This window comes from Linepithema humile, chromosome 5 (genome assembly GCF_040581485.1).
Source record: "Linepithema humile isolate Giens D197 chromosome 5, Lhum_UNIL_v1.0, whole genome shotgun sequence".
NCBI classification, from domain to species: Eukaryota; Metazoa; Arthropoda; class Insecta; order Hymenoptera; family Formicidae; genus Linepithema; species Linepithema humile.
Genome location: NC_090132.1, coordinates 16057690 through 16077112, shown reverse-complemented (window position 1 = coordinate 16077112; position 19423 = coordinate 16057690). Strand labels below are relative to the sequence as shown.

General features: G+C 32.8%; 1 protein-coding gene and 1 pseudogene across 3 annotated transcripts; both read right to left on the bottom strand.

The window, feature by feature from the left end:
- Positions 1-21: 21 nt before the first annotated feature.
- Positions 22-6120, bottom strand: LOC105668017 (uncharacterized; annotated as a pseudogene).
- An 889-nt stretch (positions 6121-7009) lies between these two features.
- On the bottom strand, positions 7010-16421 carry LOC105669079 (uncharacterized). Of its 3 annotated transcripts, XM_067355829.1 has the most exons (8): positions 15414-16421; positions 14439-14708; positions 14172-14310; positions 9775-10324; positions 9431-9479; positions 8953-9121; positions 8173-8335; positions 7010-8064 (listed from the first exon to the last, which is right to left on the bottom strand). In XM_067355829.1, the coding sequence occupies exons 4-8, from the start codon at positions 10307-10309 to the stop codon at positions 7736-7738; spliced, it is 1245 nt and encodes a 414-aa protein (XP_067211930.1). In that variant the 5' UTR covers positions 10310-10324; positions 14172-14310; positions 14439-14708; positions 15414-16421; the 3' UTR covers positions 7010-7735. The 3 variants fall into 3 exon arrangements, with proteins under 3 accessions (XP_067211930.1, XP_067211931.1, XP_067211932.1); XM_067355830.1 differs by lacking the exon at positions 14439-14708; XM_067355831.1 differs by lacking the exons at positions 14172-14310; positions 14439-14708; positions 15414-16421 and having other exon boundaries at positions 9775-14151.
- Positions 16422-19423: the final 3002 nt, after the last annotated feature.

Sequence of the window (19423 nt, the reverse complement as noted above, 5' to 3'; positions counted from 1 at the left end):
TTTATTCTCTTGTTAGATGTAAAATAATTTCTCTTTTTAATATTAAATGTTTATTGCTATTTCTAATATTTTGTCTACTGTATGCAGAGCCTCAGAGTAATAAAAGTTAAAGTATTTTATAAAATTTATAATACAACAATAATAAAATCGCCTAATCTCTTTATGCTTGTCACTCGTTATGTCTAGTGGCACCACTACACTTTCTTTATAAATTCTTATTCTACCGCCACTTATTCTATCGCAACTTATTCTATCGTAACTTATTTTATCGCAACTTAAACTCTAACTAATGCTGATTGCCTGATTTTATTTCAGGATCATCTGCGGCGGGCACATGTTTGGCCCAGGGTTTCATCCGTTCGCTCGACATGATCGTGTTCAGTGGTTTCATCTTATGATTAAAACCAGGTATATCCTTAATTACATATCGGTTATTACCCAAACTTTTGCCCACAATATACGGGCCGATAAATTTAGACTTTAATTTGGCGTTTTCGCCGGGCTTCGCCCTTGTATTCCTGATTAATATTAAATCGCCTTCTTCATACACCTAAGGTTTTCTAAATCTAACATTTCTGTATTTTTTATTATATCAGCTCTGACGCTTCGTGCGCCGTAGTACGTGCGGCGTTTCGCTCGAGATCCAGGTCCGTATCAATGCCGGCGAGAACCCGAGTGAGACGTGCAAACGGAAAGTCTGCGTGGCTGCGTTGCTCATATCCGAGCAATAATTTTGACGGGCTTGACTTCGTTGCCGTATGGTATACGTATTATTTATAATGTACTGTAACAGACCGATAGCGTCTTTCCATTGCGACGCTGTATCAATTAATTTCATTAACGAGGATTTTATGAAGCGATTCACGCGTTCAACTCTCCCGTTCGCCCAAGGCGCAGCCACTGCAACTATGCGGTGTTTAATTTTAAATTTTTCAATGAATTCCGCGAATTCTCTTGACGTGAACGCGGTTCCGCGGTCCGAAATCAATTCTGTCGGCTTACCGAATAAACAAAAAATGTTCTTTAAATTTTCTATCACTTCGCGCGTCGTGGTTGATTTCGTCGGGCATAACCACGTGAAGCGCGTAAACGCATTTACAACCACGAAAATATGCTTAAAGTGATCTATCGTTCCTTCCAGCGGCCCGAAGTGATCCACATGGAGGGCTTCCAACGGAATCGACGACGAGGGGTAGAGAGATGTCTCCCCTTCAAAACAATTGACGGCATCGTTTGCCATCATACAGGTAACGCAGTTTGTAACATACTCGTTAATCTTTTTACGCATTGACGGAAACCAATAATTTTGATTAACGCCCTCGAATGTTTTAGTTAGACCGCAATGAGCCATATCATCATGATGGGCCCTAATTACACTGCTGGACAAAATTATAAGACACTTGGTATATATCTATATATCATATATTCAAAACAAGAAACTGTACATTTCATATGCTATTTTTATTACTTGTCATCTCTTGGATGAGTAAACAAAATTTCAACTTCGCCGACAATATAATATAAAAGTGAGGAAAAAAAACGTGAACATAGGCGACTTATGGTTGGACAAAATTATAAGACATCAATTCATGATTAGCATTTCTGCTGTGAAAATTTCTCTCTAAATGGCAAATTCTATTATATTAATATTTGGTGAAACCTCCTTTCAATTGTATCACATCTAACAACCGATTCCGCAGTGTCTTATACAATTTTTTAATACGTTTTTGTGGTAGCGCGTTCCAATTATGAACAATACTTTTTTTCAGTTTATTAATATTGTTGAACTGCTTGCCACCTGCATAAACACTTCTGGATAAATCTCCCCAAATATTTTCTATGATGTTCAGGTCGGGTGAACGGGCAGGTCATTTTAAAATTTGAATTTTCTTTGAAATAAAAAATCTCTGAACAGCTTTTGCGGTATGAATAGCAGCATTGTCTTGCTGAAAAATATAATCTTGGTTTGCAATATGACCTGCATACTTATTTAATTGTTCGTCTATCAATTTAATATATTTTTCGCTATTCATACGGCCTGGTATGAAATTTATTTGTGTTTTTGCGTGGTAACCAATACCGTCCCAAACCATAACACTTCCGCCGCCCATTTGGCGACGACTTAAATATTCTTCATTTTTCCGCAAATTATGGAAATAAAAGTTCCACCCATCAAGCCCGTCCAAATTAAACTTTTTTTCATCACTGAAGATGACTTTTTTCCAATTCTTCATCCAGTGAACATGTTGACGACCGAACTCCAATCTTCCTACTTTGTGCTGTTCGGTTAAAGGAGGCCGTTGTTTCAACTTCTTGCGTTTCAGGTGCTTGCTCTTCTGTAGAATACGACGCACGTTTCTCAAATTTGTGTGGACATCAGCTTCTGCGGCGATTTGCCTTGCAGTTCCCTTGAAATTAGAAGCAATTCGCAAAATTTTACGCTTTTCGCGTTCAGATACAGCACGAGGTCTTCCACTCCTCTTAGTTTTCCCATAGGTTTCTGGATCTTTAAGGACATTATAAATAGCACACCGACTTCTGTTCAATAATTTCGCAATTTTCGTGATGCTATAGTTTTCTGAGTGCAAGAGCATGATTCGGTCGACTTCACTTTGATTTAATTTGGTCCCACGAGGCATTATTTGTTACTATCCTGAATACGTGCACTAATATATCAAAAATACTGCTGATTTATATTTCTATATCCACTAGAAGTCGAATAGCTACTGATAGGAGATGTAAGAATGTCAAACAAATCAAGTATCTTATAATTCTGTCCAACCACCGTCAGCCTTTGTTTACATTTTTTTCCCTGACTTCTGTATTGTATTTCTGCCGAGTATGAGATTCTGTGTATCTATTCAGAAAATGGTCAGTTACACATAGCGTGCATGAAATATACACTTGCATAGATTTTTGCAAAAGAATAGATAAATGCGAAGTGTCTTATATTTTTGTCCAGCAGTGTAGACTCGTCTCCATTGAAGCAGGTACGACAAACTTACAATTATTATTTTCTGCTTTCTTATATACTAATCCGTTAAACATAATAAATTTTTCGCTGTCTCTAATCTCCAAGTTATCGCTAATTTCTTTAATTCTAGGATCTGTGAGCTGCCTCAACTCTAACTCGCGTTCGATTGGTCGCTTATTTACAAATCCGACGCAACGACTCAAGGCATCCACGTGTGCCATTTTCTTTCCTGGCCGATGGACCATTCGAAAATAATAATTCTGAAGGGTAAGTGTCCATCTTGCTATACGTGGGTTAAGATTTGCCTTATTAACGGCATACACTAACGCGCTGCAATCCGTCACTATTGTGAATTGCAATCCATATAAATATAAATTAAATCTCTCCACTGCTCTAACAATGGCTAACATCTCTAGCTCGAAGCTGTGATAGCGCTGCTCCGCCACGTTAGTGGTCTTACTGAAGTAAGCCACGAGGCACCAAGATCCGTGCTTCTGCCGTTGCAGTAGGATCGCACCGAGGCCTAAGCTGCTCGCATCTGTATGCAGCTCCGTTTCTGCAGCCGGATCGTACAACGCTAACACCAGGGCTGAGGTGAGCTCTTTCTTCAATAACTCAAATGCCTCAATACATCGACTATCGAATCTAAATTCCGTATCTTTTTTCAAAAGATCTTGTATCGGTTTCGCTTTGATTGCGAAGTCTTTAATGAATTTACGAAAGTAACTGGCTAAACCTAAAAACCGTTGCACCTCGTGTGCATTGGCAGGTGGTTTATAATTTCTAACCGACTCTACGTGTCTAGGACTTAACGTAATACTGCTACTCGATAACATATATCCGAGAAATTCTATTTCCTTTTTCAGGAATCGACATTTTCTATAATTTAATTTGAAATTGTACGACTTAAAAATGCTCAAAACCTCTTCTAATAATGTTAAATTTTCCTTGACAGTTGCCGTCGGGACCAGTATGTCATCGATATACACCAATACTTTCCCGGCGCGTATCAACGGGTTCAAGATTTGGATTACCCGTTTCTGAAACTCTGCCGGCGCTTCCGAGTATCCAAACGGTAAGCGTGTGTATTCATACTGTCCGTCGGGGGTCACGAAAGAAAAATACTGCATCAAATTTTCGTGAACTTTAATCTGGTGGAACCCGTCTTTGAGGTCCAATAAAGAAAAAACTGCTTTATCCGACAATCGCGAAAGACAATCTTCTATTACCGGAAACGGATATTTCTGTTTAATTATCCGGCTATTTAACGGTCTGAGATCTACGCATAGTCTAATTTGTCCGTCTTTCTTCCTAACAGGTATCACGCGTGCGCAATAGGGCGAGATACTTGGCTGTATGATTCCTCTGCGCATCAAGTCGTCCGTGATCTCGCGGATCTTGATGCGTTCCGCATATGCGAATCGTCTCGGTGAGTACGCGAATATCGAAGAATCTCTCAGGTGTACTTGCACCTTGTAATCGTCCTCAATCGGCACGACATTATCATTTTCAATTTTTAAAATGATTTCTTTCAATTGTTTTTTAACGTTCGCGTCAAAATCGATTTTATTATCGTCTACAATTTGTTCTAAGCTTTCCGGCGGGTTCTCGACAGCGCAAAGCGGTAACTGTTGAAACAAGTTAACTTTGTAGTTGATTTGTTTATCCTCCGACTCGGCAAGATCATAGGATAAGGAAATTTTATGTAAGCTAATAAAATCTCTTCCTAAAATTAAATCGCACTCGAATGTTTCTTTTATAACAAATAAATCTACCCTTAGTGATAGTTCGTTTAATTCTTTTATAGTTAATTCGACCGGCACGACTCCGATTATCGTTAACGGTGCGCCACTAAAATTATAAAACCGTTTATCCGACGGTATTAATTTATGCGGGAACGGCTCAACAAAGACTTTATATATTTCTTCTCGTATAAATGAAACCGGGCTACCGGAATCTACTAACGCTCGTAATTCGCTTAATTGTTTACAGATACTTGTAACAATCGCAAACGGCTTGCTGAGTCCTCTCCTGGCGCCCCCTGCCTCCATGACCGCAGCGACGACGGAATCAGCATCAACTTCGGATGAGGCGGCCTCTGCAACAGCTGCTACGGTCCGCGCCGCCGACGACTGGTTCGGCAACGTCGATTTCCCGCCCGCTCGACCCTTCAGCGCGGGACAATCGAACTGGCGATGGCCCTTCACCTTGCAGTAGAAGCAAACGACGTCACTTCTGCATTGCAAGTGTGAGTGGCCCTTTCGACCACAATTTTGGCACGCACTGTCTTTACTTTTTACCGGCACATTCGACACTGTTTTCTTCTCGCACTCGGTACTGCCTTCCGTAATCATTCTCATTTTCGCGAGAAAACTGTCCAACGATTCGTCTGCAACCGACAGCGCGGTAGCTCTCATTGAGCTTTGCGTGATGCCACCAATTATTTGATGGATCGCGTCTTTTACCGGCAAGTTCAATTTATTAATTAGCGCAAGTTTAACGATCGTATACTGATCGAAAGTTTCTTTTTGCGCGTTCCATTTACGCGCCTCGACCCGCTGTATCGCTTTATAAAACGGCACTTTTCGTTCGAAAATTTTCAATAGTTCAAGGCGCAGGCCTTGCCACGACTCGATTTCCGGTCCCGACTGTATGTCGTACCATTGGCGCGCGAACTTGACCAATTTGCTCGACGCGGCAAGCAAGGTCACACCGTCCGTTGCACTGTGTATTTGCGCCACCCTGTCTACCCGACGCACCCGCACCGACACACACTCTTCTTCGGATCCTCCGAACTCCGGGATTTGCGAGGCAAGCCAGGAAATTGCGTTTCCTGCTGGCAGCCCGCTCCCGATACTCACCAATTGCATCGGTTGAGCATGCGCGGAATTCAAGGACGACCCCGCAGAATTCGTCCTGTTTGAACTTTCCAAATTGTTTATTGGAGCCGCTGGCTCCTCGGCTCGACTTACAGGTGCAGCGGGTCTCGCTGCCTGCATTTGTTGCATCATTTGCAACATAAATTGCTATTGTTGCTGCTGCAGCTCCTGCTGCTGACGTAGCATATTCTGCTGTTGCTGCATTATCGACGTCGTTATCTCCGTTATTGTTTGCCGGAGCACCCAGTCAGCGGTTCTGCAACTGTTGACCGCGTGGCGGCCGACGGCACCGTCCCTTCTCCGAACGCACCGTGCGGTTCGGCCGGTGTATCCGCGCTCCTGGATTTCTCCAGATGAGCCAAAATCAATTTAATGAGTACCTCTCGGTCCTCCGACAGCGGAAGCTGGTTGTGCTTCGCGTAATTTTGGAGCTGCTCCAATGTGGCCTTCTCCAGATCGGCTTGCTCCATTTTTGACCTTGTCTTCGGCATGCTCCTTTTCGTCACTCACTCGACACGACAAAGTTTTTTACCGATTCGATGCGGACTTGTGAAGCCCGTTTTTAAATCTCGACACAACACGACAACGTTTTTTCGACTCTTCTTTTCGACACGACGCGGGTTTTTATGAGCCCGTACTCCTTTCGGCACGACACGACAAAGTTTCTCCGACTTTATTTTTTTTTTCCGACACGACGCGGGTCAAATGAGCTCGTTATCCTTTCGGCACGATACGACAAAGTTTTTCCGACTCGACTTTTTCCGACACGACGCGGGTCAAATGAACCCGTTATCCCACTTCTGATAAAACTGAAAGTTCTCCGAGTAGTTTTCTCGACGACAAACGGCACGAAACGGCTAGTTAAAAATCCGACTAGTTCTTTAAGAAAACTTGTAACTGAGATGTATGAATAAATCACTACTTTCGAACTGTATAATAACCCAGATAGACAAAAATATGCATAATGAGCTCATATTGCACTCATGTATCTCGCAAACATGATGACAAGAATAGACACAGATGCGGGCTCATATGCTACTCAGAACGCAATCATGTTATGACATCCATAAAATGCAACAAAATAAGGACATAATATATACACACATGATGATCAAGTTGATATTGCAAGTTGTATGTTATATGAAGTTCAGAATATGATAACAAGATATGTGTGTATTTATTGCAACTTATGAGCTCATTTTATGATAATATTTTCGGGATATTTTAGGTTATGATTAGGTTATAATTAAAATTATAGATTGAATAAAAAGTACAATAAATTTATTCTCAAAATTTATTATGAATTTATTTAAAAGTAAAAGCTACTATTATACGCATACAGAACCAAAATTTATTATATGTAAAACGGTTTTATACAAAAGAAATAGTCGCAATATTCCAGTCGCAAAACATAACCAAATACTTCCAAAAAATATTCGTTATATACAAAAAGATGTGTATATAATATTATATATATATATATATATATATATATATATACACACATCTTTTGATATGATTTCAGTTGACCGCTTTACATATAAAATACATTATTAGTTTTTCCATCCTCATAATACTAAAACAAAATTATATCATTTAGTAATATGGTTCTTCATTAAGAAATGTATCACATGAGTTTTTTTTCGTCGTGTCACTAAAAACGGTTAGACAGTTGTATTAGACTTACAGCAAAGAACAAATGTGACGAACTAGTATGAAACATGTTTTTATCAAGTAGTAAAGTAATCTAATAATTAAATTAATAACTAAGAAATAACTAATTTAAAAAAACACAAAATTTAGAAAATATACAGTTTAACTTTAGTAATAAATTTTAGTAATAAACTTTAATAATAAACAAAACTTATCAATTAAAAATCAACTAACAAATCTCAATATTAAGTTCCATGTATCTTAACATGTCTCCCTTCCGCGATTTCTCTCTTTCTATAACATTAATCACTTTCAGAGGACGCATTACAGTTTTCAGTATTGTCATCACAATCTTAATACTGTCCATTTCAGGCATGTCTTTGAATAAATTATTATTGCATGAAAAATCCGACATTTCTTCCTCTTCTACAATTACCGCAATACTTTTACTTCTTAAATGTTGTCGTTGTTTGGCAGCTCGAAAAACCTCCATAATTTCCAATTTGAATTTAGCCCTACTTTCAGGCCCTTTAAAATTTGGACACATTTTTGCCGCATCTAAAAAACATAACAGTATTTATACATTATATAAATGTTTGAAAAATTAAAATATCAATTCCAATATATGTAGTTTTTATTGTGTTTTATAATATAAAAAATACATACAAAAAAACACTTTTGCAATTTGTGTATTATAAAAGGCTAACGACTCCTTCGTTTGACCCCAATAAGTAAATTTGCACGTTAACTCATCTGTCATCGTTTCTTTTTGAAAATGGCTGAGAGCTTCTCTTAATTTTAGGCCACCGACAAATTTAAGATATGTTAGCTGCAATAAATTTGAATAATTAATATATAATGAGATATAGAACAAACATTTTTATACTTTTTGCAGCAGTGTGTAAAGCTGATAGTTAACAATTTACTGTAATAGTTCTTTTATAAGATTTTAAAAATGCTTTACAGTTTTATCTGTTTTTATTTCATAAGATATCAATTGTAAGATATTTGTGTATAACATTTAATTGTGTACTTAATTTATAAGAGAAATTATGAACAGCTAAAAAATTTTTAGGAAAAAGTCTTGAACCTGAATAGATATCTATTTCTCATACATTTTTGGTCATTGAATACGAATCTGTATTTTGTTTCACCGTATCGTATTCCTAATTTTTTTAACTTAATTTTTCTTTAAGTTTTTTTAAGTTAAAGTTTTTTAACTTAATTTTCGAACTATTTCTGATCTCAAGTCTAAATTTTGTTTAAAACGCAAAAAGGTGTAACAAAATACAGAACCATATTCATACACACACATACACACAATGACCCAAAATTGGTAAGAAATACCTTTCTGATATATTCATAATATATTACAAAAATATTTTATTACTGTCGTCTTTATTATAAAAGTTATTATATGTTTATTGAAAAATACATAATACTTACCAATTCTTGCAGACGGTCTGTATCAGCTTCTAAATTTTCAAATTCTTCAATCGTTTTTAATGGAAAACCATCGGGTCTTTTATATAAGTTGTTTTGCATCGTCAACGTGTAATGTCTTTTTAAAACTTTTATGTCTGATAATAATTCCAAATTTTGCTTTATCACTTGCCTGCAGTGAAAAATATATAATTGTACATGCATAATAAAATAAAAACTACAACAATAAAAGTATATTATAATATTTGAATATAATATACAATAACAATTTTTCATAGACTTAAGGTAAATTTTATCATCAGTTAAACTCTATTTCTATCTCTATCTTACCTCTTAGATAAGATAAAAATAGATGTTGAGTTTAACCGACCGTTTACTTTAACCGATGATGGTGAAATTGGCTTATAGAATAATACATTTTACAGTATATATTAATACTATACATTTCAATTTTTGAAAATTAAGAATTATTATAATTTACCTCAGAAGTTTGACAATTTCACTTTGAGTTTTATCTTCGGATATTGCTTCTACAAATAAATCAAGTTATATTAATCATTACATTTATACTTTTTTACTAAAACATAATTTTGAAGCTGTAACTTTTTGAATATATTAAAAACAATTAAATGTATACGTTAAAATATTACATAAAAGATTTTCTAAGTTTTTACAATATAAATTGATCATAATTTTATATATCTTATTTGTACACCAAAACATTTTTAAATTTTAAATTAAAAACAAACATGAAACATTGAAACATTTCAATAAAAATGATATCAATTAAAATTACATTTAAAACACACAAAATTCTAATCTTACCAGATTTTTGCAAGTCATCGTTTAAGACAACTGGTATTTCATCAATGTTATATGTGATACATCTGTTTTTGAGGCTTATATTTCCATCATTATTACAGATATTGTTATTCCAAGAATTACACGCAGGCAATGCATGATTGGTACCGTGTTGAACCCATTGTTTTGAGTTCTTATGTAGCAGACTATTATCCATGCTCATGCTACGTGATAAAACGTTATTAACCTCATGAGGTTTTTCTGATATTACATCATATTGTTGATTTGATTTCTGCATGTTGCTTGTAGAAGTAATATCTTTTAAAATATTTGGTTCAACTGAACATGATTGTCGAAGATCGTGCAGTTCCTCATGTATATTTGTACATTTTTGTTTCATAAGTCTTTTTTTTCTTTTCCCTTTTTCATCCGATGAAGTCGTTAATAATTTCTTTGGTTTAATTATTTGCCTTCCTTTTGAAGTCATTTTAAATTCTTTCTTTATGTTTTTATGATTGTTTGTACAAGCTTTCTTAATTATATCTTCATTGTTAGCCATATTTAACTAAACAAACTATTCATTCTTGTATTAGAGATTATTACTAGTTTTTTATACATATTAATAAATTGTAAAAATAAATTATACCCAAATATGATACAATATTATTGTTATACACATGCGCGCGCGCACGCGTGCACACACACACACACACACACACACACACACACACACACATTTTTATTATACATTACTTATACTAAGGCATTATAGAGGTGAGTCTTCTCATCCATTTTGATGCTAGTTTGCCAGCGCGAGAAGACAAATGTATAGCAAAAGGAGCTTGAGTTTAATAAATATTGTGAAAAATAGCGTCTTGTAGTGTATTATGAAAAGTGAGTGAACGTAAATTAGTTTTTTATGTAAAAGTTTTATTTCTTTTCTATTTTATTACGTTATTAAAATTCATTGTAGTATCTTAACGTTTGTCTATAACCAACGGCATGACCAAAACAGGGCATGTATTTTTATTGTAAGAAAAAAAAGAAAACTTAGCAGTTTTATTATTTTTTTTATTTTATTTTAATTTTTATTAAATTTTATCAGTGATAATCATATCGTCTTTGTAGTGGATCATATATATAGAAAAAATAGCAAAGTATAAAAGTTTTTTGATGTAATATGTTATTATTTTCTTAAAATTAAATAAAACTTTGCGAATTGACTGCGTTAACGTATTAATCATATTGATACATCTGTAAACTGGCACCATAATAGCGAATGAGAATACCTACATTTATAATGCTCTACTTATACTATTACATTGTCCAAATTTTAACAAAATAAACAGTTTATAAATAAAATAAGTCTAATTATATATCTGTTATATGTCTGGAAACATTGTAGTCACAACCCATACATTTGGAATAATATTTTCTTCTTCTCCAATAATTGCAGACCATTTTGGGATTCTAAAACATTTAGTATAAATATCCGATAGAGGAATAATAAACTGGTCTGATAAATTATAACATTCAAATACTCCCATTAATTTCGATCTATTACATAATCATATACATTATAAACTTCTGTAAATTTTTTTACAATAAAGTAATATTTTGTTAAAATTTGAACAATATTTTCTATAATACATATCATACCACTTTTTGAAAAACAACAATTATCACGTTCATTGCATCCATAAGAAATATGACCTATTTTTAATAATTTAAATTGAGTACATGTAGAAGAAATATTACGTAAAAGAGAACCATTTTTATGAATATAAGATGCACGAATTACATTATCAGAATTATTGGATTTTAACGAAACAGTAAAGTTCAACTCGTCTAATCTTCGTACAAACTGTTGTAATGGAAGATGAGGTTTACGTATAAATTTTCTAAATTCTGACATGTAATTCTCAAAATCAAACGCGGAAAATGAATCCAACTTTCCTAAAAGCTTAACATCATTGGCAAGGTGAAGTAAGCCGTGCAAATTATATGATAAAAATTCTGTTCCGTATAAATGTTTACTAAGAATTACAAATTTTCGCAATGCTTGTTCTGCAAATAAGATATCTTCATTTGAAGAATTATCAGATATAAGAATGCGGATAGCACTGGATAACAATAAAAAATGTATATAAACATCCTGTGTCACCACGTTATGTAATACAGGAGGTCCTGTATATATTAAAAATGTACGGAATTCGGTTGCCTTAAAATTTTTATATTCTACTATATCTCTACATCGGCGAGAAAATTCACGTGGACAATATTTATTGCAAGAAAGCAGTCGCGCTGAAATGATACTTATTTGTCTACCGGATAATTTTGAAACAGCATACTTTCCTTCTAGCCACGCGATGATAAGCTTTTTAGTGACTCCAAGTAAAACCATATGCATATATTCAAAAGGTACATTAGATACTAAACCCATTGGAAGAACAGATAATGGACTTTCACCATTATGATGTTCTGTATCTATACACATTTTATATTCAAAATCAGTGCAACATGGTGAATCAAACACATTAAATATCATTCTATTAGATAATCTAAACCCTTCAACTTTGCATTTAGAACACGGATTTGAAGACATGTGACTTTTATGATTTAAAATTAATGCTCTTGCTGGTGCATCTGCAATAAAACATCTAATACGTAAAGGAATACTTTTATCATTTATAAATATTCCACCATTTTGTATCACTTGTACAATATCATTGACAAATAATTTCATAAATTTATGTGGATCACATGGTTTTAACTTGCCAACATAAACACCAGCTATAATAGGTTCACTATTTATATTTTTAATTCTATATTGTATAGGCCAAAATTGAAAAGACCCATTCAATGTTGCACCATCTGTACTTATATCTATAACAACTTCTGTGGGTAATTGATTAACAGGTACAGATAACAATTTTCGTTGAAGAGTTGTTACAAAACCGATATGAATGTATTGACCAGAACCAATTGAAACAATATTATAATTTGATATCCTTGGTGTTTGCAGAAACGTTTTACTTAAACGTGGTAAATATGATAAGCAAGAATGTGATCTTAAAATACGTAAAATTGCATCACCTTGCACATGTGTAATATTATGTTTTAAAAAAATATTGCGTAAAGCAGAAGTAAATAAATCCTGATTATTAACAATTATTGCATTATTTGAGTTAATAGTTACTTGTGATTCTATATCGGACAATGAGTCAATAATTACTGATGATTCTTCTGCGTTTGAATGCAACACTTCTGAATAAGTTGAGTCATTATTTTTATTAGCAGATTTATTATCATCAGACAATAAATCTGCATTTTCAAAACTGTATTTTGAAACCAAATTATAAGATTGTTCACTACTTTTCTTTACTTGTTGTTTAGATCTTAAAAATAATATTTCTCTTCTCTTATGCGAAATACTTTTACGAGCGAAAGTTTTACTGTATTTTAATGTGTTTGATTTTTCCATATTATACAAATAAAAGTAAAACTAAAATTTTGTCTATACACACACTATAAAATTCTAATGCTTTGGTGAAAATACAAACATATATATATATGAATTTTTGTTATTCGCAAAATATCAATTCCTATTTTCATTAACAGCAAAATGCATACGCATGTTGCATACTTGTGCGCATATGTGATTTATTAGACATATTAGATTTTAGTGACATATTAGAGTTTTTATTGCAAAATGTAGAAAACTTTGATAAATTTTTTTTGCTTGTCTACAAAATATTAGACATGTTTTGTATAAAAGATATTTTGTACAAAAAATTTGTTATATTTATTTTTTAATTATATGTAATATTATACACTATTTTCAAATTCAACACAAATTAGACTTAAAAATATTAATCGTATTCTGATAAGTTTTTTTATGATAATGTACTTGATTTTTCTACGATACAAGTTTTCTTCTAAAAGTTTATATTATATATTATTATAGATGATTTGTCTATTTTTTAGACAAGCCAAAATGATAATTATCTACATTTTACAATATAAAATCTATAAAATTACATAAATGCGCACAAATGTGTGTTTGTGTAATAATTTTAAATGTTTAATTTTTTAATTAGTTATACTCCTTGCAGGTTTTCATTATTAATGATACTATACAAAAAAACGAATACAAAATATCAGTTGGAGATAACAAATACATATGTTCTTGTTATCGCAGAGGTAATAAGAACAGAAGCATGTATTCGTAGTCCACACATGATATTTTGTGTTTGTTTTGAACTTTATAAGTTTCATTGATGAATAAGAAACTCTTCTGCAAGGAGAAACCCACAATTACAACTAAATAAAAAATTAAGCAAGATTTGAAATATTATTACACAAACTTATATTTGTGCAAATATGTATATCAAAATTTTTTATTAGCTAGTTTATTATACCTGAAGCAAAACGTAAGAGGTAATAAGAACAGATGTATTCCTTCTCCGCATAAAACAACCGTGAATAAATAATATATTCCTGTATTCAATATTTTTTTTCTATTATTCTCCTATTCATACCAATAGTTATTCTGCATAACTGGAATAAAAATGTATGCTCTTAAACTTTTTAATACAAATATATCTATATTACACAAAAGTTTACTTCATTTCTTGTAAGAAATAAAGTAATTCACAATTTTGGAATAAACATTTTTGTATACTTACATATGAACTTTGTTGGAATCTCCATAATACGTATCTTATCGGAATCACGGTTTTTGTAGAAGATATTCTCAGATATTCAAAAATCTAATTCTCTCATTGTAAGATATGACTGACTTGCATGCAAACGGCAGAGATGACGTTCAAAAGAGAAGCATTGAGTTCATGCACGAAACCATTAAACCATTAAATGAATGAAACTTGTCGAGGATAGATCCGCTATAGGAACGGAAGGAATACAGAGTGCACGTCTTTAATGCCGGTTGACTCCAACTATAAATATTAACCTATTTATATGCCACGTATACTTGTTACACTGTATACAAGTCATAAATTAACGCGATGCAACATGTAGGGGATGAACAAGTCTTCGTATATACGCGTACACATATTAACAGAATATCCGCAGCAAAGCAAAGATCGCACGTACGATCAACAGATATAAACACGGTATAATAAAAAAGAACATTCTCGTCGCTTCACCACGCTGACCGCTGGCCAGCTCGCCGTATGTGCAGACTTGCAACTTCAGCCAATCCAGTTGGTTATATTTACGCGCAAAATGGCTTACAGTACAAACACATCCTACATGCTAAATTTTGAAATATAACTTTTGTAATTACTTTGTACTTTTACGAATGTAAAAGACAATTAAGAATGCCGTAATCATGCATTTAAACTGTAACATATAATAATGACAACAAAAATGCTAATAATGAAAGAATGTAACATTTATTACGCATAATAATCAATTATTGCAGTCAGCATGTGATTATCATGAATTTACAAATTAACATCAATACATGAGCTCACATTCTGTTCTCATGTGCTTATTAATTTGTGCTCATGACATGATCATCATAATATGAGTGCAAAACATATATTATTTGTCGATAAATATCAGAACATCATGATATGATGAAATCTGATCATCACGCAAGTCTATCTGGGAATATAGAAATTAATATTATTACTCACTTTCCACAAAGTGCATCCTTGCTGTACATATCTCGCTTATGTTTCCATTGCAATACTCTTTGTATTTTTTCTTTTTGTCAACATCTCCGCTAAAATTTTTTATGGATGCTGTCTGGATTATTTGCGTTGCACTGTGATGCGAACACGTGTTTAAATATGTGACACACGCGAATTTATTCATTACGCGATGTTCTCTGGGAGACTCGTCGGCGGTCGGTGATAATAATATATAGTGATCAAACAAAGCAGCATTTATTTAACTCGCGAATTCGCGGATATATCCTCTCATGGACGATAAGCGAATGAGTATGACGATAACACTATTGTATACTGATGACGACTGACGACAGTGATGGCCCGAAACAAATGCTCGAGCGCTTGAGACCGAGTTTCCAGAGTCTACTTTCTTTTGTCTTCTTAATAACACATGCGCCCGGCCATTCCGCCGCGGGCCACTACTCTTCCCATCTCTCCATTGTCACCGTGAGCGCCGCGAGTCCGCGATATCGCCATAGCGCCTTTTATTGGCTGAGATACTCGCGTGAAAGAAAGTTATGTACGAAAATATGTGTATATAGACAGAGAGCAGGGCATTAAATCTTTAAGGGGGATGGGAAAGCAAGTAGCGCTCTCGTCTTTTCTTTCGTTTGTTGTATTGTTTGTTGTATTGTTTGTTGTATTGTTTGTTGTATTGTTTGTTGTTAGATCTATTTATATTGATCTTATCAGTTTGACCTCGAGTGGCGTAGCCAAGATTAGGACAAAGTCTTGAATTTTTAAATGAAACCTCTTATTTTTTATTGCATCTTCTTATAACTAATCTTAAGAGCTTTCCAAAACAGTATAATAAAATATTTTTTTATTAAGTATTTATCGAGTTATTTTATATTTTAATCTAACATATTTTGATATATAAAATCTAAAATATCTTATAAAATATTTAGTTTTCGATAATCGTATTATAATATTTTTATGTACAGAATGATGAGCAAATCAATTGGTCTAAAAAAAAACGCATAATTATTCTTAAAGAAAAGTGTATGTAATTTATAATGTACTTTTTTTAATAATTATGTGTTTTTCTTTATATCAATTGTTTTGTCTCATTATTCTGTACATAAAAGTATTATGGTAAAATTATTGAAAATTAAAAATTTTGCAAGATATTTTAAATTTTATATTAAAATATGTCAAAATAAAATATAAAATGACTCGAAAAGTACTTAATAAAAAAATACTTAATTATAGTGTTTTGGAAAGCTCTTGAGATCTGCTACAAAAATGTACAATAAAAAATGGAGGATTTTATTTAAAAAATTCAAGGACTTGTTTTAACATTGGCGACAACATCCAAGGTCAAATTGATAAGATCAGTAAATAAATCTTTTCAAATCTTATAACTTTTGTCTGAAACATTTTTCCTTAAAAATACTCCGTTTTAGAGAGATTCGCATTTCAAAGTTAAAATGGGACACTCTGTATATATTGTATAAGTAAACGAATAATTCATAAAAAGTAAAACTATACGTCACTGTATAGATATCGAGTAGAAAGAACTAAGTTTCACAATAATTATCTGACGTTTTCTTTAAAAGAGCTATAAATTTTTGATTATTCAGGATAGGATGAGTATCGTTTAGATAGGATAGAAATGGAAAGAGATGCTGGGGGGAACATTCGGATGCAAGTGTGAATTTGTTTGGATAGAATCTCTGTACCGTGTTCGGACAAAAACGTATAGCGTTGGCAATTTGGATTCAATTGGATAGGATGAGTATCATTTAGATAGGATAAAAATGGAAAGAGATGCCGGAGGGAACATTTGGATACAAGTGTGGATCGTTCGGATAAAATCTCTATACCGCGTTCGGATGAAAACGTATAGCGTTTGAATTTTTGATTATTCCAGATAGAATTGAATAGACTTTGAATTTGTATTTTGGGAAAGATATGTATATAACTGAAGAACCGGATAGAACTAGATAAAATTTTTCCTTCACTTGATAGAAGCGGATTCAAGTGGATAAAAAAGTGTCTAAATTCAGATAATATTTCTATACAGTTTTATATTTTCTAATCCACTTTTTTAAGCAGGGTATATTAGGATGTTCAAAAAGGATTTTATACTCTAAAAATTTACATATTATAGTATATAATTTGTAAACTGATAATTGTTTTATTTCTAAAAGAGATTTTGTTACTCTTATTTCTATTTCTAAAGATGTGTCTTTCTTGTTTTTAACTTCAATTATTGGATTAAGATCCCTTAAACATATAAATTCTATTTGGGATTTAATATTTTCAAGTTTGTGTTTATGTTTTGATATTAAAGTTATCATTTGATATTTATTTTTAACTAGATCAACAAGTTTTTTGAATTCTACAAATCCTAATTTTTTAATTTGTTGACCTCTTTTGTCTGTTGTGTGAAAAGATGATAAACTTTGTTGAGTAAAATTTTCTTGTAAATTTGTCCCATATTCTATACCAATTGGTGTGCCTGGACTTAATGAAGTTTCTAATCTGAAATATATTTTAGAGAATATGTAATTTAATATATCATTTGTTAATACAACACCTATAGTCTATCATTTATAGATGTTTGTAATTATGTTTGTTTCTTGGCCATCAAACAGATGTGGTTGTCTTATTGTATTAGTTGGAGCTAACATATATCTATGCATAAATGCGTCTGATGGATGTTTTATGGAAAATATGTCAGATATACTCTCAATAGATTTTAACATATTGTAAAGTACATAATTGTCGCATTCTGTATCTTGGCCATCTTTTTTAACATAAAATTTTGAGTCTTTAAATTTAAAATTTCCATATTTTTCATTACAAAATGAATTTTCGCATTTATTCAAATTCTCTTTATGTCTCTTATTTCTTTTATATATTTTTTATCTTTATTATTTTCAAATATGTCATTAATTTTAAATTGATTTTTAAGCATTCTGCATCCATAATAAAACATATTAAGTACATTTTTGATTTCGCTTATCATACTAGGATGTACAAATATTTTATTTCCTAATGGTATTTTCCCTGAATGGCCATTACATCCAGTATTTTTAGTAAGTTGACATGTGTCACATTCTACATTATTAACTTCTCCTAATCTTCTATCCTTAATAGTACCTATTTCAGATGATTGTTTATTTTTATTGATTTCTATATCTGTAGATTCTACTAATTAAGTTAGTTAATATACTGAATTTTAGTTGAATATCCATGTTTTTAAAAGTTGATATTTATTTTAGTATATAGTGTAAGTTTCTAATTGCACTTAACCGCAGTGTGTCAGGATAGGAAGCGGTAAGGTACCGGATAATAAACCGTTGAAAAGTTTCTAAGTCCACTCAGCCTTTTATTCAAGATCACGATTATAATTTAAATGTTACTTGTTCGAGATTTCGCGGAGATCTCTTTTGGAGCAATTCTTTACGTACGAGCTCAGCTCGTATTACAGTGTTGTCACATCTCGGACACTTATATTAAGTGTCTATCCAATAGGTGGCAGGAGCAGGTCTTATATTTTAACGAAATTTCTTACAGTTCGACCATCCTGCACAAACGTTCGTCTCGAATGTTTAATATTTCAATACAATTGATTATGTAAATCTGTAGATCTAAGGCCAGTCTTTGGTTTTATTACAATTATGTTTTATAAATGTAGGTTTTAATCTAAACACTTGTATTGGATTAAACTTAATGTTATTCGCCGCAAGAGAATTTTCTTAATACTTTAATATGCAACGCAAGCAATTTTTATAATAATAATAAGTAACTTAAATTAACAGTATTCAGCGCAGTAAATTGAGTTCTTTTATTTAATACAGTAACTTAAATTAATAATCTTTAACGCAGTAAATTGAGTTCTTTTTCTTTTGATCGATTCTATGAAGCATCGGGCTTGTTCGTTTTAGCTACACTGGGGCTGCTCTGGGTCTGCTCTACACAGGATAATACAGGACAGATAAATAGTTTGTCCTGTATTATCTTGT